This window comes from Eumetopias jubatus, unplaced genomic scaffold (assembly GCF_037043125.1).
Source record: "Eumetopias jubatus isolate StellerSeaLion01/CBP00866 unplaced genomic scaffold, mEumJub1_p1.0 scaffold_6, whole genome shotgun sequence".
Classification (NCBI taxonomy): Eukaryota; Metazoa; Chordata; class Mammalia; order Carnivora; family Otariidae; genus Eumetopias; species Eumetopias jubatus.
The window spans coordinates 71,446,186-71,468,220 of NW_028274812.1; the positions used below are offsets into that span (position 1 = coordinate 71,446,186).

Below are 22,035 nucleotides of genomic sequence, written 5' to 3' on the forward strand. Positions count from 1 at the left end.
TAATTTCTGGAAAACTGATGAGAGAAGACTCAGAATTACAAATTAACCCCCTCAATTTTGAGAATTAGTAATGCAAGCAAAATCCAGGATAAAGGCTGGGTATCTTTGATTTAGTACCAAGTCTGGTGGTACTAACACACCAAAATTAATTCTGTAGTTTCCTTCTATCTACAGCACTGCCATTATAACTAGGTTCCCAAAAATACAAGTGTGCAAAAATGCACCTTGATAGCTGCCTGCCTGCACCAGGTACCTGGTGTGTGCCACAGGGAGGCAGGCCCATTACCCTCTACCTTGCTGACATCAGAAGGGTGAGGAGGTCACCAGGGAGCGCAATACCAACATAATTAACAGTTGCTGAGGTCTATGCTTCTCTGAAAGTACTGGCAGAACTGTGTTTCAAAGGGAGGGAAGGAGGGAAGGAGGAAAGGAGGGAAGGAAGGAAAGGAAGGGAAGGGAGGGAAGAAGGGAAGGGAGGGAAAGGAGGGAGGGAGGGAAGGGGGGGAGAAGGAGGAGGAGGAAACACAGAAAGAAACACCACAGGTGATTCTGGTAAATCCCTGCCTTTTGTTGAGAATTCCAATACTGGCTTTATTCAGTTTACCATTACGAAAAAATTAAAAAGAGAAATCTGAAGCCATTAAGATTTATAATTTAGACTCCAACAAGTATAATATGGGAGACAGTGTCTTAAAACAATGGGATGACTAATCTCACAAACCAGTTTCAAAAGGGTTTTTGGGGGTGGGTGGGTGGAATGGGGGTATTAGGTTTTCTAGAACCTTCTGAAATAGTTTAGAAATGACTTTAAAACACCACATTCTAGCAACATTCAAGTATTTTTCACACCTCAAATACTTTTATAACTGCTTCATCCTGTAACATTTTCTTAAGAGGATTATGATCTGTGGCATGGTCTTCACATTTTTTTCTTCTCTAAAAAGTCAAATGAAGGACTTTAACTGCTGGGCTGGGTTTCTTACCCCAGTAATATCTTGCAGATACCCATTATTTTTAGCAGTCAAGCATGCAGAAAGTAACACCCAGATATCAATAAATTCAAGCAAACCCAACCGATATAAAGCAATAAATCTGATATATTTTCCTAAACTCTAACACACTTAGAAATCAATTCCTTCATCAGCGATCTATAGGTTATTATCTGAAAGCACAGGGCAAATGAAAGAAAAGCTTTTAGTATCAAAATGTTTTTCCTCCCAGTATTTGAGTTAGCTGGCAATTTCAAAAATCTAGGTTTCCTATCATACCAAAGGGTACTTTAACCACCACTGGGAAAGTACATTTTAATTCTAATTTTACAATAAGCTGTAGCATAGAGAGTGCATAAAGCCACTAATTGTTTGCTTTAATGTATGCCTAAAAAGCTTTTAAACAAAGAAAGTGTTCTGGAGAGAAAGGAATCTATGAATAATAATCATACCTCATGCTTCTTGCACTACCTATTAGTTTTGCTTTGTGGAGTAACTACATGCACAAATAAAGGGTGATGCAGTACAACTGAATTTACTCAGATGAGGAGAAAAAAAGAAACACGTTACACTTTGTACGCAATGCTGCACTCCAGGAACTATGCCTTGGGTAAGGGTGAGATGAGGATTATGGGCATGCTCTTCTCCCAGATGGTCTCGGGCCCTTTACGCTTCTATGTGATTATACCCCTGTGCCCAGTGCCTAGCGCTTAAAACACAGCATAGCAAACTATTTCATCTGATGCTCTCCTGAGGAAATGGAGTTCTGGTTCCAACACTTGGAAATAAAACCGGCCATGTTGGACTGCATGACAGAAGATCTGTTGTACCCTTCTAAGGGATTTTCAAGAGTTATTTCGATCATCCCACATTTTTGTCTTACGTGCTGACTTTGGAACCCTACACTCTACATTAAGAGATTTCACTGCTGTTTATATGTGTTCTTATCAGCTGTAGCAGGAAACATCACAAATGATTAGCTTTCTTCATGTAACCGGTTCTCTAAATTCTTTGTCAGTATTACTGAGATCTTTATCTGCAAATGCCTCTCTACCACCTGTCCAGGGCAACAATTCTTGATGTACTTTATGAATACTTTATAGGTTGTGATGCTGAGAAAATTCTCCACTCAATACATTACTGCAGCATCACACTATGCACATGTAAAAAACAAAGTCTGTTGAAAGAGTAACCCTCCTTTCCATTCATTAAATTTTTCCTCTGGCATCATTGCTATATACTGGTCATAGCTGCCACTGTTTCATTTCATGATTGTATTTAGGATGATTCTTCTCAACAGAGCTGCACTTGGCCTAGTAATATTATTTCCCAAAGAGATATGCTTTCTTGTATTCTTTTTTTTTTTTTAAAGATTTTATTTATTTATTTGAGAGAGAGAATGAGACAGAGAGAGAGAGAGAGCATGACAGGGAGGCGGGTCAGAGGGAGAAGCAGACTCCCTGCTGAGCAGGGAGCCCGATGCGGGACTCAATCCCGGGACTCCAGGATCATGACCTGAGCCGAAGGCAGCCGCCTAACCAACTGAGCCACCCAGGCGCCCAAGAGATATGCTTTCTTGTATTCTTGAAACACGAAGACCTTCCGGTCTTTCCTGATCTTTGACAAAGAGATGTGAACAGAAAGATACTTCTCTGATATCAAATAATCCAATACTCCTTGCTCCTCCTCAAACATCCAGGCACACTCCAACCTCAGGTCCTTTACACTTGCTGTTTCTTTGTTTGGAATTCCCTTCCTCCAGATTCCTGCATGGCAAGCTCTGTAACCTCCTTTAGTCTTTATTCAAAATTCACCTTCTCAAGTAAGATGAATTTAAAATGTCAATGTTGTCGGGGCACCTGGCTCTCAGTTGGTTAAGCCTCTGCCTTCCGCTCAGGTCATGATCCCAGGGTCCTGGGATCAAGCCCTGAGTCAGGCTCTCTGCTCAGCAGGGAGCCTGCTTCTCCTTCTCCCTCTGCCTGCCGCTCCATCTGCTTGTGCTCTCGCGAGTCTCTCTCTCTCTCTCTCTCTGTCAAATAAATAAATAAATAAAATCTTAAAAAAAAAGTCAATGTTGTCTTGCTGGATGTGGGCCACAATTTACTAATTTTTCAACAAAGACAAAAGTCTGAATTTGTAATGTAAAATGTCTCAATTTGTATATGTTGGCTTGGGTTTTTAAGAAAACACTAAGGACCTAAAAAACCACATTAGTATTAGGCTGTGGTTGCCAGTCAATGTATTACTATACATTTTATATGTATATTACAATATATTACTCTACACCCTTTTAAATCAGCCATCTCCAATCACATCAATCCTGTCTGCCATTCAGTCAAAATCATTCATGTATTATTGTTTACTAATATGACAAGGCCTCTGTTGTTACTGAGCTGGTTACTTCCTTTGAAGGGGAAACCAATGGCCATGTAAACTTAAATAGATACAGGTAAGGAAAATAAGACAGATAGAATTACATTTGCCATGATGCTCAGTTTTTGCAATTCTCTTCTAATTCCCACAGTATTTATCACTTTTGTGTCCAGATTTTAGGTATAGGGTAAAGAGCGACTCCAAGAAGATTTAAAGAATGTACGTAAAAATGGCTGTACATTTTTATAATTTGTTCCTTTCATTCAATTCACTGATACTAAACACTGGCAAAACAGACATGGGATTTTAGGAATAAGAGGTTATCAGCTGTCCAAGAACACAGCATTTTCTCCATCATCCTTTTGCTAGAACTAAGCATTATTTTTCTCATCAGAGAAATTTTGGCTGACAGTGTTTGGTTCTCAGTGTCTTATCATGTGATGGCTACCTACCAGAGTGCCAAACCACAGCTCTCCCCCAGCTCTAGTGCGGCATTGAGTGCTCGACCTCTCATCTGCCTCAGCCTTCTGTTCTCCCTGTTCAGTAGCACCTGATGAAGGCTTTGGATTTGAGCTGCCACTTCCCACCGCACTACTGGGCTAATGGCTCACGCATCTGATCACAAGAAGTAGTCTGTTTTGGAATCATATTCTTCCTTTCTTCTCTTTGCCTTTTATTATTTTTTTCTAATAGATTTTTCCCTCCTCCTGTCCTTAGGTCAGTCAAAAGAAACCAGAATGAAGAGGTGGAGGCAAAAGTGAAAGGCAGGTTTCCATCAAACTTGTGACCTAACTCTGTGCCTTTTGATCATGAATCACCACAAAAAGCATACTAAATGGTGAAAAGAAATCCTTGCTCTACCACTAACTTGCTCTGTGACCTTAGATAGTTTACTTCCTCTCTCGGCTGCAGTTCTTCATCTGTAAAATAAGCATACTGAATCAGGTTATCTTTCTAATAGGAATATATTACAATTCTAAGGAGTCTGAGACTTACTTTCTACTCTCAACCAATTTAAAATCTAGCTGGGTACATAGGGAATAGAGACATAAAATATTAACGAGTCAGAATAATAAAACTTCAACTGTCACCGGCAAGGGATTGAATCTAGTTTTCTACATAGCATAAAGTTGAACTCTTTAAGGGTTGAAACCAAACCAAATAGCTTTAGGGAAGATTTGACAAACTGATTTTCTTATGTGAAATACATGGAATTAGTCATGTATTAAATATACCGAGCATAATGTAACTTCTTGACAAGACAGGATCAACACCAAGAGCACATCATTACTGATAAATAGAGGGTGTGGTTGGTGTAGACAGCACAGGATTAAAATGGACCTACTCCTAGCTATGGCATTGGGACTTGCTTTTTTTTTTTTTTTAAAGATTTTTATTGATTTGTCAGAGAGAGCACAAGCAGGGGGAGCAGCAGAAGGAGAGGGAGAAGCAGGCTCCTCACTGAGCAAGGAGCCCGATATGGGACTCGATCCCAGGACCCTGGGATCATAACCTGAGCCAAAGGCAGACGCTTAACGACTGAGCCACCCAGGCGTCCCTGGACTTGCTTTTTTTAAAGAAATCTTTTGAAAGTAAAGTGTGTGTGTGTGTGTGTGTGTGTCTATGTGTCTATGTAAATGATACTGGCAAATATACATATTCGTATAACATACCCAACTAGATCTATTTGGTGGGGAGAAGGGGGATGTTTCCCGTTCCAGCTTTAATGTGAGCAATAGCATGCAGAGCTGCGTGACACCTGGCTGCCGGACTATAAAGGGCAAAGCCGCCTCGTACCAAGTTGTTTTCTAAGCCTCCTGTACCTTAACTTCACCGTTAACTTGCTACGGTATTTGAAAAGCCCATTTCTCATTTCTAAAACACTAATACAGAACCTCAGGCACCTTCTCATCAACTTAATACTAATTCTTCAATGAAGTGTCACAGAAAATGTGTGGGCTTTGATGTCAGGTCTGGGTATTAAGGCCAGATCTTCCAACTGCTAATTGTGACACTTGAGGTAGGCAAGTTACTTAATCATTTTGTGACTCTCTTCATCTACACAAAGGGATAAAAACATCTGTCATATGTGGTGGCTGGGACTCAAAATGAAACAATGCATAAAAACTATCTACTAATTGGGAAAAGCTGTTAATATTCTATTCCCCCAAAACATTTTTTCACGGAAAGAAAAAGAATTTCTCACTATTCAAAAAAATTTCCAGTATTTCAAGGCCTCATGTTTTTAATTACCAAATAATTATGCAAATGTGATATGAGGCCACAATCTTCTTCAAAGCTCTCCTTAATATAGGACTTGAAACAAAATTTCAGACACAAGTGATAATAAGAATATCTCTGTAATTATGAAGAATTTGAAAGTTCTCTTTAAGGCACTTTGACAGCTTAATTTCTCATGAACTATTATTTCTTAAGTTAAAGGTTTAAATTTAAAAAACACCTTGATTACTAGAGCAACACTATGAGGCAAAAACATGGTAAAAATATATCCAGTAACTGCTCCTGGTACTTCACCTAAAACCCATAGTAATAATTTACCTATTTTCAATTAAACATATGCACTACAGGAGAATTTTAATGAGGAATCTAAATAATTTAACTAGTCAGAAAAAAATTATTACTAATCTGTTTAATGAGCAAGTAAATAAAATCATAGCATTTTAGAGCCAAAAGAAACTTTAAAGATTATCTGGTTAAACTTCTACCACAGGATTTGAAAGCTACTGAGTCATCAGAAGTTTGCATTAATGGGAGCCTGTGCAAGCCTATTTGGCTTAAATGCAGAAAAATGTGTTAACTGTCAGAATACACTTTTTGGCCACTGTACCCAGCTGCACTGTACAATCATTCATGAGACAGACTACTTAGAAATGAAAGAACACACAGTCTTTAGTCTTTTATCAGCTACATATGGCCTTCTAATGTCATGCCTTTGTTGAACTTCCTAGTGAAACTTCTACAAATGTTTTATGGTTTAGTCAGCTGAATTTTTTAAATTTTAAATTAAAAAAATTAAAACCCATGAAGTTTATGAAATACAAAGCTGACATATATTTTAAAAGCTGTAACTATGAAACTGAGTGTCCATATTTCTAAAGGAGTTAGGGTGTTTTTTTTTTTTAACTTCTTGACTCCAGTCAGAGGATAATTGAGATGAGTCATTTAAGTAAGTGAGAATTTAGATTAGTTCTAAATTTAAGAAAACAAGGGAAGGGAAGCAATAAACATTTCCTTCTAGGGAATCAGTCCAGTTCAAGTGGTTCTCAAAGATGGTCTTCAGACCAGCAGCATCAGCATTACCTGGGACCTTGCTAGAAACGCAAATTCTTGGGGCCCACCTTTGAGCTACAAAAGCAGAAACTCTGGGGATGGAGGCCAGAAATCAGTGTTTTAACAAGCCCTCCATGTGATTCTGATACATGCTAAAGTTTGAGAGCAACTGCTTTAGTTCATCAGGATGGAGAGCAAAGTAGATTTTCCCGGCTGAAAGAATCTAGATATAAAGAGTATAAATTTCTCTAGAGTATACTTTTGAGGTCTAGGTCTTCAGAATCTCAGTGTAGAAAATGGGTACAAAGTGAAAAATTTAACAGTAGGCATGTCTATATAACTATATAATCTATAAAACCATGTAACACAAGAGTATTATATATAATATGTATAATACACAATATGCAATATATAAAACTATGTGTACTGATTTTAATTTTTATCATAGTGAAAAGTAATAACAGTATTTATGATTTACATTTATAAACATTTTATTGTGTATTTGTTTTTAACTCACTCTCATTTGCTGAACAGACTTTGATTATCACTAACCCTATGAAGAAATCACACTAGGAATTACTGCCCATAGCCTTAAATAGGATGAGTGATTTTTGTAAGATACACCTGGCTAATGAGTAGCTGGAATTGAAATCCAAGATTCCTGAGGTCAAAATCAGAATCTTCCCCTGTATCATGTAGTACCATATTATTATCATGCGGAGTTTTTTCTGATTTCTTTTACTGTGGAAAAATACATATAAAAATTGATAATGGGGGCACCTGAGTGGCTCAGTTGGTTAAGCTTCCGCCTTCAGCTCATGATCCCAGGATCCTGGGATCTAGCCCCAGGTTGTGCTCCCTCCTCAGTGGAGAGTCTGCTTCTCCCTCTCTCTTAGCCCCTCCCCCTGACTTGTGCTCTCTCATTCCCCCTATTTCAAATAAATCTTAAAAAAAAAAGATGATGTTTTAAAATAAACTATAAAAAGAGAAAAAGCATTACAAGAATAAAATATACAAAGACACTTTCACTCTGTTGATTTCAGACACATTAATTATTTTCATAGATTTCTTCTGTCCTTTGAATTTAGCAGGTAACCTGCACATAACTTCCTTAGGGTAAGGGTACAAATCCTTGTGCCCCTTCATATTTCTATGTAAATCTCAAGAAAATATGCCTTTAACAAAGTATGCAATCCTAAAATGAATACAGCAAAGATAATAAGAACAGAGCTAAGTGCACTAGGAACAAGTACAGTATAAATAAATGCTCAGAAAATATATGAAAAGTTATTGAGAAGCACAGATAAATGTCAAGCTATTTCTACAACAGACCAACCTAGAGATTCTCTCCCTTTTATCATCTCAATGGTTAAAGGTACTCTTTAAAAATCTATTCCTGGCTTCTGAAAATATACTCTCGCAGGAAATGCACTGGGCAACTAGCTGACTCAGCAGAGCGCTAATCCATCTAATCTTAAAATTCAGTAAAACATGCACACATCCCTTTCCACTGGTTCTTAAAGTTCCTCTCTTCCAAAACAACCTGCATTAGGATTTGAAAACTTCTTATTCTGCTCTAAAAAGATTACAGAGATTATTGAAGTAATTATTAAGCCCAGTCTAGAACTGATTTTATAATATGGCCCAATGTGGATTCTGCATTAGAAATAATGTTTAACAAAAGCCAATGTCCAGTGTCATATTGTATGTCAATTATATCTCAATTATAAAAAAGCCATTCTTAATATTTTTTGAGAATTTACAAAAAGATGGTAAATTAGTATTCAGAGCTATACAGCACACATGCCCTCTAGGAACTAACATTCTTTCATTCAAAATTTGAAAATAGTATGTATCAGCAAAACCTACACATAGCACTAGGGCTACTTCAATCTCAATTTTATTACAATTTTCTACAACTTTTTCCTCAAAAAAGGCATGAATAGTATGAAAACAAGTATGACACTATGCATTTCTAGTTGTCCATCATTAAGGGACCTGCTAAGTAAAATGAAACTATATTCATTCCATAGAGTACTATACCACTCTCAATGCTGATATGGAATGATTTCCAAGATTAAGTGCAAAACAAAACAAGGTGCAGAATAGCTTATATACTTATCTTCTGTTAAGATAGGGAAGGGAACTCCTACAGTATGTAAAATTACTTGTGTGTCTGAAGAATATTTCTGGAATGATGCCTAAGTAACTAGTAACACTGAATATATCTAGGAAGGGAAAGTGGGTGGTTGGAGGATAAAGGTGTGAGGGAGTATTTTCTCTGTATATTATCTTTGCCTTTTGATTTATGTACCACGTCTAAGTATCATTTATTCAAGAAAGAAAAAAAAAAACTCCTTCTTTTGATATTGCCTATGTTGTATGGCTAACTCTTAATTTTCTAAGCTCATTACTTCTTTCCTGGCATTGTATAATCAATATATAATGATATTTTTTCAAATCAAATCAAACCCACTTAGCAGTGGGTCCCTAAGCTACATGGTTTCTATGTGCCTTTATGTATGACAACTTTTAAAAGAACATTAAAATGAGATTGCCTGCAGATTCCAAAATTGCTATGTGGAAACAAAGTTGAGATCTAAAAATATTTTCAAATTACACCATAGGATAAACCTGTAGTTAATACTTTTTCTCAATAAAAAAGGTTACCTTAGAACTGAAGTTTTGTGTCACCTTCAAATCACATTCCTATATGATTATGAAGACCCATTAATTCTCTGTGAAAAGCATATTAGGATGGACAGATATGTTTTATAAATTCACCGAATAAACATTATGTGCATATTGTTTCTATGAAGAAAAGAAAGAGAATAAAATTGAAACAAATACATCCACATTCCTACCTTCAAAAATCTCTCATTGGTCAATAGTGCAACTTGCTTTTCTGAAGCTTGCTTTTCCACGTACCTAGAATTTTCACCATCCCACACACAAAGAGAGAAAATTAAACATACTAAAGATCTGAATATCATATGGGGAAAAGAACTACTTAGATCAGTGGTCACATTCTTTCATTTCTTCTCAAAAATAAGCTCAAGATAACAGTCATGGTTTAATGGTAATTTTTAACTCCTTAAATCAGCTATACCACATAATCTAGGGATCTAATCATAAACAAAAGCCATAAATTCCAGAATCAGGAAATCTTATTTATAAATAAGTAACTCTGGAGAACCTGAAAATTATGTCCCTTTGTAAAAATATTTTTCTTTATGCTAAATTTTCAAGTCCAACAAAGAAATCTCACAATTGAAAACAGAGGATTTCATTGTGCTCTAAATAAAAAGTTTTTTTTTTCTTTCCCCACTTCAAAAATAGCTCAATCTGAGATCCTTCATTTTATCCCAACCTCTATTATAAGATGTGTTAAATAAGCACTTCTCCTTTTACCTCCTAAACGATGGAAGACGTCGGATGTTTTCACACTGATTATCTGATAAAAAATTTATTCTTCTCTTGGCTTCTGGGAGATTACAGCACAGAACACTGAGGGGCTGGGAATAGAAATGTTCTAATAGAGAAAGCTGAAAGAAATGTGAAGATAAAAAAGATGTGAAAATTAAATATATTTGTTATATTTTGGCAGTAATCTTTTGCTCTGTGTCTACTCAATTTTAAGGTTCTGGTTTTTTTAAAACAGTAAAAGTATGGCACTAATACATTTAATAACATCACAGTAACATTGCAAACAATGCATAAATGGTTCTGTATCTTTAATATTTTTAAGACTCTGATTTTGTGGGGCAAGGTCAGAAAATTGTAATCTCTGAAGTATAAACCAGAAGAAACTAATATTAATGGATAGATTAGCTCTCTACAGAAGCAACTCACAATAACAGTAAATATTGTGGGGATGGGATTGGGGTGTGACCTCAGAGTCTAACAGATGCCCAAATACTCACAAGCAAACACCCATCTAAAATCAGTGAAAAAATGTGATCTGCTGAATAAATAAAAATGTTAACCATGGTAGAAGCTTTGCCTACTGATAAAAAAGAATAATGAAAAATGAGGGATAGCTAAAGAAAATATATCTTTTTTTTAAACTGAGTTTTATTTCATGAGAAAAACACGGTACAGTATCTGATAAATTTAAGTGTCATAGTAACTAGGATGCTGTGGTCTCTACAGTACAAGGGGGAATGATTTTCCAGATTCTACCATAACTCATAAGATCTATCTCATAAGACTATCCAAATGCTAAAAACTCTGACTCTAAGCAACCTTCTCATGACCAATTTGGTTTAGTTTCTAGATACCTTGATACTAGAGAGACAGTTCCCTAGATAGTGGACAAACACATTCTTGGACTGGAAAACAGAATTTCCCATTACAAATTAATAAATTAACATGCTGGCTTATATATCAGTATTAAGGTATTTGAGCTTGATCCTTTCTGGGTAAACTGATAATGAATTTCTGAGCCGATAGAGCTGAGGACCAGATACCCAAGGCTGGAGGAAATCCTCTAACACAGTTCATTCTGGAGGAAGTATAAGGTTGTAAGGCAAACAGCCAGCCTAACTTAGAAACAAATACCAAACAGAAAGTAACTGTTCATGCCAAGTGCTAAATTATTTTTGCACATATTAACAAAATCTCATTTCTTACTTATATTTTCCAATTATATTGTGATAATATTCCAGTGTTAATACCTCTTTTTAAACATCAGAAAAGTAAAAACATGATAAGGGACTTGCTGGGGAGGAGGAATGGGAGGAAGTCACATGAGTTACAGTAGAGCTGTAAGTAAGAATCTAGTATCACTTCACTACTTTGTCCAAGTGTGTTCTCAAAATCCTGGGTCAACTAACAAGCTGGTTAACATATTCATCTAATGAAACAAACATATACAGAATGATTATATGCCCTACTGTACCTCCTATAGAAATCAGGACTTACACATATTTCCTACTGATGATTAAGAAAACTGGCCAAATGGGGTCTTAATGGCTCTACCACTTATTAGCTGTGTGACCCTGGCCAAGCTACTTAACACAAGTCTGTTTCTTCACCTGCGAAACTCAGGATAATAGTACCTATTAAATGGAACAATGTAAATACTTAGTAATGTGCCTAGTATACAAAGGAGGTGCTTAGTAAATTATGAGGAACTATAAAATCATCTAATATGATCCCCTATTTTATAGATGAGAAAACTGAGACCCAGAGAGATTACATAATTTTATAATGTCCTCTTCTTTACTCACTTTCTCAATGCTGAGACTACAGTTTCTATTTCCTAAAACTCTTCTCCGGACTTCGGTGTTACTCTGCTTTCTCTTGGTTTTCCTTATTTAGTCTCCTTTTCTATTGCTCTCTCCTCAGCTTGCCGTCAAGTTCTAATCTTGGTCCTTTCCTCACGCCTCTGGGTGATGCCTCATCCTCACTATGTGACTTCACCCAGCACCTTTTAATGATAAATCCTAAATACATCTATTTGTTCCAGATCTTTCTTCTGAGTGCCAAATCTTTATATCCAACATACCCAAAATTAACCATATACAAAAAGAAACTCATCCTTTTCTAATGGGTTCTTTGCTTTATATTAACATGTATACTTGATAAATGGTACCAACCTCCAATCCATTTGCCAAGCTAGAACCTATGCTCCTCTCTGCCACATCCTATCACCCACTTGGTCAGCAGGTTCTGTCGATTCTAGCTCATCCTCAAATCTGTTTCCTCCTCTCTAGCTCCACTCTCACTACCTTAGGTTAGCCCTTGTTCTATCTTGTCTAGAAAACTGCAGTAGTCCTCAAACAGCTCTCTCCCCCTCTACCACTGTCTTCACCTAGAATGCACTTCCCATTTTAACCTGGTGAACCCCTATTCCTTAGGCTATACTTCCGTTCTCCTATGGAATGTCCAGGCGTGTTTCTTCCGCAGCATTGACTATTGAGAACTGTAACTACGAGTTCCCTCTTCTGTCTCCTTCACTAAACAAATGAGCAATTTGAAGACCGAGATTTCCTTGTCCTCTGTATCTCCAGGACTCAGCAGAGTTCTTGGCTTACAGGAGGCTCTTAATACTTTTGAGTAAATAAATGAAATAAATTGTTATGAGAGAGGCAAATGTAGTATGTCCCTCTATCACTGAATTTCACATATTGCTAAGGTAAATATTTTGCTGCTTTAAAATACTCTTTTAAAAAGGGGCGCCTGGGTGGCTGAGTCAGTTGAGCATCTGACTCTTGATTTTGGCTCAGGTCATCATCTCAGGGTCCTGGGATCAAGCCCCACGTTCTTGGGATCTCCACTCAGCAGGGAGTCTACTTGTCTCCTTCTCCCTCGGCCCTTCCCTCCCGCTCTCATGTGCGCGCATGGACTCTCTCTCTCACAGATAAATAAACTTTAAAAAAAAAAAAAAAAGTCAAGTTGAAAAAAAAGATACATATTAGCCATAAGAGAGCACTGCAGTTTTATATGGAGGAAAAATACATGTGAGAAATAATTTATAAACTCTAAGGCACTATACAAATGTGAGGTATTATCATACTGTACTTTTGTTTTAGGGACTTGTTTTTGTCAAGCTTTAGGGAACTTGACAATTGGCATGTATTTACAATGACTACACTTTGCTAAGGTATTTTAGGTAGTTGCCAAGACAAGGAATATTAACTTTTAAATAACTGGATAATGGGGTTCTTTTTTATTTTATTTTTTAATATATTTTTATTTGACAGAGAGAGAGAGACAGCGAGAGAGGGAACACAGCAGGGGAAGAGAGAGAGGGAGAAGCAGGCTGCCCGCTGAGCAGGGAGCCCAATGCGGGGCTCGATCCCAGGACCCTGGGATCATGACCTGAGCCGAAGGCAGACGCTTAATGACTGAGCCACCCAGGCGCCCCAGGGTTCTTTCTTAGATTAGAACAGATGTTATGAAGCTGAACTCATGAATTTTCTTCTGGCAATTCATGAAACCTTAGTAAAAATGTATTCCCAATATAGGAACATAAATGAATAAACACACAAATATGTGCAAGGGACAGCAAACAATGGCCCCCACCTATTTTTGTATGACCCAGGAACTACAAATGGTTTTCATATCTTTAACTGGTTATTTAAAAAGAAGAAAAAGAGTATGCAACAGAGTTGTAGCATGCAGAGCCAAAAACATTTAATATCTGATCCTTCACAGAAAGTTTGCTGTTCCCTCGTATATAGCATTTCTTAGGTAGAAAGTATGTAAGCTTTCATCAAAATCTTAAGAAAAAAAAAAATGTCCCTTTCTCCCTACTCCCATATATTAAGAATCACTGGAATGCAAGGGGAAAGGAGGGTGTCTTTTACCACTTTTTGACATCCTAATTAATGTAATTCTCTGTATTTTGCTGCAAGGTAATTTAACCAAGGAATGACAGAATCTAGAATACAACTTGAATTTACTTATTTTAGATTTTGCCATTTAAAATGCCTTATCACGTTAAATAGTTTGAATATGCAAATTAATGCAAATTATTTAGAATCAGTTCATGAACTTTCACACCCATTAGTGTCTTCTTACCTGAAGTCCTTTTATAAAATTTTGAATTGAGAAATCATGATACAAAAAGATGTTGGTCAGAATCTGTAACACTTTTTCACTTAGTTTAAAGGGAAACTGGGTTGTAAGAAGTAGCTGAAAGAGATAAAAAGGGGAAGGATACACTCATTAGTCTTTCTTTACTCTTCATCAATAGCAAGTATACATAATAAGGCAAAGAATGATACTATGACATATAACTATGAAAGCTATAATAGTAGCTAAACTTTTTTTTTAGATCAAATATGAACCAAAACTTTAATTTATCCAACAGTCACAACCAAAAAAAGAAGCTAGTCATACATCTCCAGAATCAATGATATCCATCATCTTCCACCCAATTGCTAATTTAAAAAAATACAATCTATTAACTATACAATCCCTTTTCTCCTACCAGAAGCCACTGAAGAAGCTATAGGTTTTGGCAATTCTTATTATCAGATAAGATTTCTTTTTCATCCCTTGATACACATTACCGAAGAATAACACATTATGTACTTTTGAATGAAAAACCCCAAAATAACAGATGTCTATTAAAAAAGTATAAAATAGCTGAATTTGTATTATTCAGCTAATTTTCAATGGCCTATAGTGAAGAATTTACATCTGAAAATGAAAAGTCGTACTAGGCTTTTAAAACAAAAACATAGTTATAGAAGGCCAAATGCATTTGGCTACAACCAATTTCATTTTTTTTTTAAGATTATTTATTTGAGAGAGAGAGAGAGAGAGCAAGTGAGAGAGTGGGGAGGAGGGGCAGAGAGAGAGGGAGAGAGAATCCCAAGTAGATGCCGCGCAAAGACAGAGCCTGACGCGGGGCTAGATCCCATGACCCAGGGATCACCACCTGAGCTGAAACCAAGAGTCAGAAGCTTAACCAACTGCACCACCCAGGCACCCCAACCAAGCAATTTTAAATACTGTAGCTGGAAAAATTTTCCCCCAAGTATCAGTAAACTAATGGATACCACCTTCATGGGAAAAAGATGAAGAACCTTGGAAGGTTGTCAGGCACCTGGGTGGCTCAGTCAGTTAAGTGTCTGCCTTTGGCTTAGGTCATGATCTCTGGGTCCTGGGATCGAGTTCCGAATCGGGCCCCCTGCTTCTCCCTCTGCCCCTCCCCCCGCCCCCACTTGTGAGCTCTCTTGCTCTCTCTCTCTCTCTCTCTCTCTCTCAAATAAAAATCTTGAGGAAAAAAAAAAACGGAGGGCTGTCATTAGTTTACCTTCACAAGCGGCATAAGGCACACCTTAAAAGAGCTGAGTCTAACAATTTGTGAAAGGTCATTACTAATTTAGGTAGAAACACAGAACTAATACTACTTTAGGTAAAAAAAATAGAGCTAAGGTCTAAGGAAATGTTAGTATTTATTTTCTGTCAAGAGCAGCAATGACAGGAAAGAGTCCACTAAAAATTACAAATTATTTTATACAAAATGAGTCAAAACATTGTTACTGTTATTAGGAAGTCATTAAATTCTATTAAAAATTATTAAAAACCTAATTTTCCATTGAGTAATGACTGATAAGTAGGTAGATACAGAAAGATACAATCATTCTTTTTAGATACAGAAAGATACAATCATTCTTTTTATAAAGCTTATATCTTGGGGTATCTGGGAGGTTCAGTTGGTTGAGCATCTGCCTTCAGCTCAGGTCATGATCTCAGGGTCCTGGGATTGAGCCCTGCATCGGGCTCTCTGCTCAGCTGGGAATTTGCTTCTCCTACTCCTACTCTCAAATAAATAAATCTTAAAAAAAAAAAAAATCTATATTTTATCTGAGGAGGCAATACTGTACCCTATAAAATCATTAAATACAAAAAAATGTGAAGAAATATGTTCAATATCATACTCAGAGATGCAGAAATTTATCACTAACGTTTATATTTATAATCTATTCTTGGCACTCTTTTCATCCTATTTCACTGGTACGAGTTTTTCCTTTTTACCTTATCAAGTACTGTAGTCAGGTGCTCCTTGCAGGACAGAGACTGGAATAGTTCTATGCACAACAGAGATGATACTGCATGAGGAAGCAACCGATGGATGATAATAGGAGATGTGGCAATTCCAAAAATGAGTATTAGTGGAAATTCATGTAGATGTTGACTAGTTTTCAAAGGAAAATATAAAAGGGATTTCATTAGGAAATATATTTCAATACATCAAATTTCAAATTAAGACAACCTTTATTTGAAGGAGTACGGTATAAGACACTGCTGAGGATATCATTCCAAATACTCAAATTCTCTAGGTCACGCAGTTTCCTCTGTTAAAGTAATAATAGCTATTTCCCCACACATTCTAGCTCTGAAATCGATCTATTAACAGATCCTCTCATTTTATACATAAGATACAGAGGTCCAGAGGGATCAAATGCCTCCCTCTAAGGTGATACAATCTCAAGTGTTAGAAGAGTTAGGAATCATTCAATGTAACCTCTCAAAGTCTGAGCCCTAGCTACAGTCTTCCTAACAGACATCCAGCCTATGCTTTTTTAAGAGTTCAGTGACATGTAACTCACAAACTTTCAAAGTTAACTTATTCTATTTATGCACGTATCTAACAGACACTATGTCACCCAACCATACATAATAGCTAAGAGTTAGGAAACTTTCCTTACACATATATAAGACCTATTTTTAAAGGACACCATTTAAAAATGTTACATCCTTTCCTTGAATTCTTAACTCAAACTTATTGGACATGATTTATTCTGAGCACTGCCAGGATGAACACAAATGACTTCCACAGAGTAAAACAGAACTATCTTTGAGAGCTATTGTGGGTCTGAGCCCTTTGTATCATGGCTGATGATTTTGCATGCTCCCTCCTATTGGCTATTGCATTTCAATATTCCAGCGATATGCAGTTCTACCGTCATAGAAGTACAGTGCCTGGATTCTTCCTCACTTTAGATGGCAAAAGTAGCCACAGATTTAAGCTCCAAAAGAGAAGAGCTCTTCTGTCACTTTCTTATTCTGCATTTTTAAAGTACATAAAGCAGTTTAGTTTTAGCATTAAGAAAAGTCTTAGGATCTAGAAATCTTAGTTTCAATGGGAAAAAAAGACACCATTAAAATAGGACTTACAAGTTTATTAGTAAATTATAACACAATATAGCTTTAGGCAAATGTAGCTATAACTATCAAGCAAGTTTACATATAGAAAAGGCCAAAATAAATTGTATCCTAAAAAATGTACCATGGGAAATACATGTCACCGGATTTTATTTATTTTTATTTATTTTTTTAAAGATTTTATTCATTTATTTGACAGAGAGAGACACAGCAAGAGAGGTAACACAAGCAGGGAGAGTGGGGGAGGGAGAAGCAGGCCTCCCGCTGAGCAGGGAGCCCGATGTGGGACTCGATCCCAGGACCCTGGGACCATGACCTGAGCCCAAGGCAGACGCTTAATGACTGAGCCACCCAGGCGCCCCTGTCACTGGATTTTAAATAGGGTTAGTTACTTCAATTCTGAATCTCACAGGACTGCCTTGAAAATCCAATGAGACCATGAATGTAGTTTCTCACTATAAGTATTATACAAAATAATGTTATTTAGAAAACATACTTGCTCAGAGAGCATATGTAACTCAGAGCTTCTAAGGGTGGATAGGTATCAGAAACTAAGACCTGACAAACATATCTCAATCTGGAGTAGTTTATCCACTTAATGGGAAAGAGAGATGACCTTGGTGAGAAAAACTACATTTTATACTGCCTTATCATACTAATTAAAAATTGGTTAACTTTAGTCTTTTGATCTCATTTTTGGGTCAAAAAGCAAATGGAAAACTGATAGGAGGTCTTTGAGCAATTATAGGGAATTTGAAATCATTCTGGTTTCTATCCAGTTGGTATTAAAATGAGGATTAAATTGCCATTCATTTTCTCTGGAAAAGGGTGTTCTTCAAGTTAAAAGTTATATGTTTCCTTAATAAAAAGAATTTTATGTAAAAGCCAGATGATATATCATCTACCTGCTGATAATTATGAAGTCTTGGAGTACTTTTGTGGTGAAGCTTTCCATATCCTTTAAGATAAGCACAACAGGAGGAGACTGCCATTGACTAGTAGAAGTCCTCTTTTTCCTTGGCATTTTTGAGTCTGTCTTCTTTTAAGCCATTGTGAAAAGAAAGAGTTAAAAGTAAGCCTTACCACCCAAACGATGTTACAATGCCACATGTTGATGTATCTCCCTTTACATTTTACAGTAATGCTGTTTCTTTTATTTCTCCCACATAATAAAGAGAAACTCATTCCAACAGTTATTTGCAGAATCTTTCTGTGTCTGACATGGAAATAATAACCAAGAAGAAAAAGGTTCAGTAAAATCTATTAACTCATATAAAATATTTATATTTTCTATCTGAGAAAACTACAGAAAAAAGCATGGGGAGATTTTCTATAGATTATTTTTTCTGTTAATAGAATGTTTTACTTTGCTTTACTTTAAGCTGAGAACTAGTATTTTTAAATAAAAAGCACAAAAACAATACTACTTCGCTGCTCTGCTACTGTTAAACCTTAAGTTGAAAAGCATCTTTAATATCGTCTGGTCTAATCCCAATCTTTTAAGGATATCTGACATAAACTGAATGTACATTTGATTTCTAGAAAATTTAAAATTGTGGACCAAATGAAGATATTATGGTAAGCATTAGACCCAATTTCATCCCTTATAAAGCAAAAATGGAACTTCACTCATGACTGACTTCAGCAAACACCTTTATCAGAAAATGTCACCGCAGTATTTTCCCCCATACTATCTGGCTACACAGCACCATAAACTAAAGCTGTGGTTTTATAGTGCAGTTCTCCATGAATCACCTAGGTTATCCATTCTCACTGGGGCCTATCATGGTAGAATGGAACGTCTTGTCAGCTATCTGTTTGTTGAATATACTTTACTTACAGACCATTTATTCCCAAGAATTCTAAATGTGGAACAAATTAGGGTTTTTTTTTAAAAAAAAAAAAACGACTATTTCTCATTGGACTACGTTGACAATGGGCCCTGGCAGCACAGTTCTACTGCACAAAAGCAAATACTGAGAGACCTAAGAGATAATACATTAAAGTTATAGCCACTGTCATAGAGATAGACTCTAGAGCAGAACCCATTCCTGAGGTCGTTTTTGTCACTAGATGACATTCTCCTGCAAATAAGATGGCCTTGTAAGAACTGAAACACTTAGCAGGAATTAGACTGCATACTGAAAAAAAATACTTTTAAATTTTAATAGCCTTATGAAAAATAAGCAGCTACTATTAATAGCTAGAATACATAAGCATATTCTTATTAGAACAAAATAGTACTATGTTTAATATAATTCTAAGCCTTTCAATCATATGCCAATTTTCTGAGAGAAAATTGTCAGTTTACTCTTACCTGTGTGACATTCATATACCAACTGGAAAGAGAATCCATTGAACAATGTGTCTTTTTCTGGGCGACCTGAATACTTCCCTCTTTGGATTCCTCATCTACACAGCAGTCCATCAACTGTGAGGCCAGTTTTTGTAAAAAATGTTTTATATCTGCAGAATGGGTAAAAAATGTAAGAAAGCTTATCTCTCTTTAAAACAAATATGAAACAGCTGAAAGTTCTTAATCAGTATACACATTTGGGTACAGTGTGTTTTTCTATACTTAATATTAACATAACACTTAACATATTAACTGTTAATGTTCATCAGTATCTTCTCTTTAATATTTAAATTTCACTAACTCAGACTAACACTAGCCAAAGTTTATGTATATTGTCCATAATAAAAGTGTTACCTAAGCAAATGTGTAAACATGAAAATTATAAATTATATAAGAAGCAATCTATATTTAAATTACACTAGACAACAAAAGGTTTTTAAGGCCTCTAAAAAAAGAGACCAAAAGTGTTACTTACATAAGTTATTTTACTGATTACAAACCTTCCTTAGAGTCATTTTAAAAGATGTCCTAAGGGCTTTTATTTAATCAGTTCCAGTCAGTTTATGAATATGAAAGTAATATAAGCACATAAAGCCCTTATGTCAGTTCAAATCTAAACCCATTTTACTCTCGTAGCATCCACATCCTTTATGATTCAATGGCTTCATATACCTAAGATTGGCTCTGGTGATGGACTATTTTTTACCATGCTGGTCTTTCAGAGTAGAACAATAAGATGATTTGAGGCTGTAAATATGAACCTAGACAGTCTAGACTCTGTTGGACTAAAGCTGCCAAATCCCCAATCCTTAATTCTCAGCTCTCTGTCCCAAACTTTCCAACTTACTCAACTTCTACTGGGTTAAGGAACACATCTCATAAAATGCCTAGACTATTACTGGCTGTGAAGCTGATATGGCAGGGGTGGGGCTGGAGTAAATGAAGCAAAAGGTAGCAAAGAGTCCTGCAACAGCCAAGATTACTGCGATAGGCAATAAACCTCACCCTGCCAATAAACCTCACCCTGCCAAAAAACGTAGTGCCATGCTCTTCCTACAAATAAAAAGGGATAAAAAAAAAGCTAGAGAGAGAAAGAGAGAGAGAGAGAAGGTCAGAAGAGATTTGTAACATCTCACCAAGGTTATTATGGCATTTATTCTGTACCTGGACAATCTTTAGCTTGCAATGAGACTACATATGGAGTGACATTATTCTGAAGGGCTTCTGTTAGACTTCTGAATGTTAAATCATGATCTGTTACGTTCACACCTATGGAATAATATCAGTATTACAACATCATTTGTATTATTAACAATTTAACAACAAGGCTAACATGTCAAGTGAATTACTAAATAAAAATATTTTTAAATACAATTAGTAACAGAAACCAAAAAAATATACTGCGTAAGTGAAGAGACCGCCATTGACAACAGATATCTGGAGGCATACACAATACTTATTTGTCAGAAAGGGTATTTCGCACAATCTCTCTTTAAAAAAAGTTACTGAGGATATGTAGTTAACCCTTGAAAATATCTTAGGAGTAATTTTGTTACTTTTGTCAAACTCATAAAGAACTCTTTAAACTAATGATTCAAAAATAAGGGCTATGGATTCCAGGCTTACTGTGACCCTGACTTAACAAGTGAGGAGAATCCAATCACTAATACTGTTAATGACTGCTGTAGTAAATACAATAGGTAAAGTATACAGTAAGCTAATTTCTGAGGGAAGAGCCTAAAAACTAATAAAACTTTAGGTACTTTAGGTATTTACTAAGCCCCTCTCGTTCTCATTTCCACAAATCAGAGTTTATCTGTGCATGTAGTTATCAGAGTTAAGTGTAATTTCCCCACTACATGGGAAAAAAATTCTACTGACATACTTTCCTTGACGTCACAATCTGTGATTTCTAGAAAGTGCTTTGGCACTTAGGCAGGTGCCAAGAGCAAACATCCTGAAACTGGTTGATAATTGCTACTATAAAACTTCAACTGGCTGGAAGAAAAACAAAAGGTTCAGAATCCAGGCCACCAAGAAGCAAAAATTTTTTTCTAGGATAGCCAACAAATAAAATTTTTGGCAGGTTATTTTTAAATGGACATACACCTTTTTGGGGAAAATAGAAAATGTGCAACTGTGCTTAAGCATTGACTACGGATTTTTTCTTTTTACGGTATCAAAATGATATTTCTAGACACATTATGGTCTATGATCGTGATACTGCACCTCTGAACAACTCTGGGAGGTTAGCAAAACACTGGTCTATTTGTCTTTCACCGACTCACTTTATAAGCTATTTAACATTGAAACAAAAAATCAACAATGTCTTTTACTGGGAAAATGTTCTCATCAGACTACTGACTTTGAAATATAACATTTCCATTAGCTTCTTTTCTC

The 22,035-nt window shown here is 36.2% G+C and overlaps 1 protein-coding gene across 1 annotated transcript in view; it reads right to left on the reverse strand.

Annotated features, from left to right (window-relative positions):
- ORC3 (origin recognition complex subunit 3) overlaps window positions 1–22,035 on the reverse strand; it is a 59,266-nt gene that overhangs the window by 24,583 nt on the left and 12,648 nt on the right. Inside the window, exons 5-11 of the mRNA XM_028108083.2 lie at window positions 20,800–20,904; window positions 19,597–19,745; window positions 18,185–18,318; window positions 16,149–16,308; window positions 14,181–14,294; window positions 10,065–10,198; window positions 9,518–9,581 (exon numbers count right to left, since the gene is read on the reverse strand). Of these exons, the coding sequence (XP_027963884.1) occupies window positions 9,518–9,581; window positions 10,065–10,198; window positions 14,181–14,294; window positions 16,149–16,308; window positions 18,185–18,318; window positions 19,597–19,745; window positions 20,800–20,904 (860 nt within the window). The remainder of the gene's footprint in view (window positions 1–9,517; window positions 9,582–10,064; window positions 10,199–14,180; window positions 14,295–16,148; window positions 16,309–18,184; window positions 18,319–19,596; window positions 19,746–20,799; window positions 20,905–22,035) is intronic.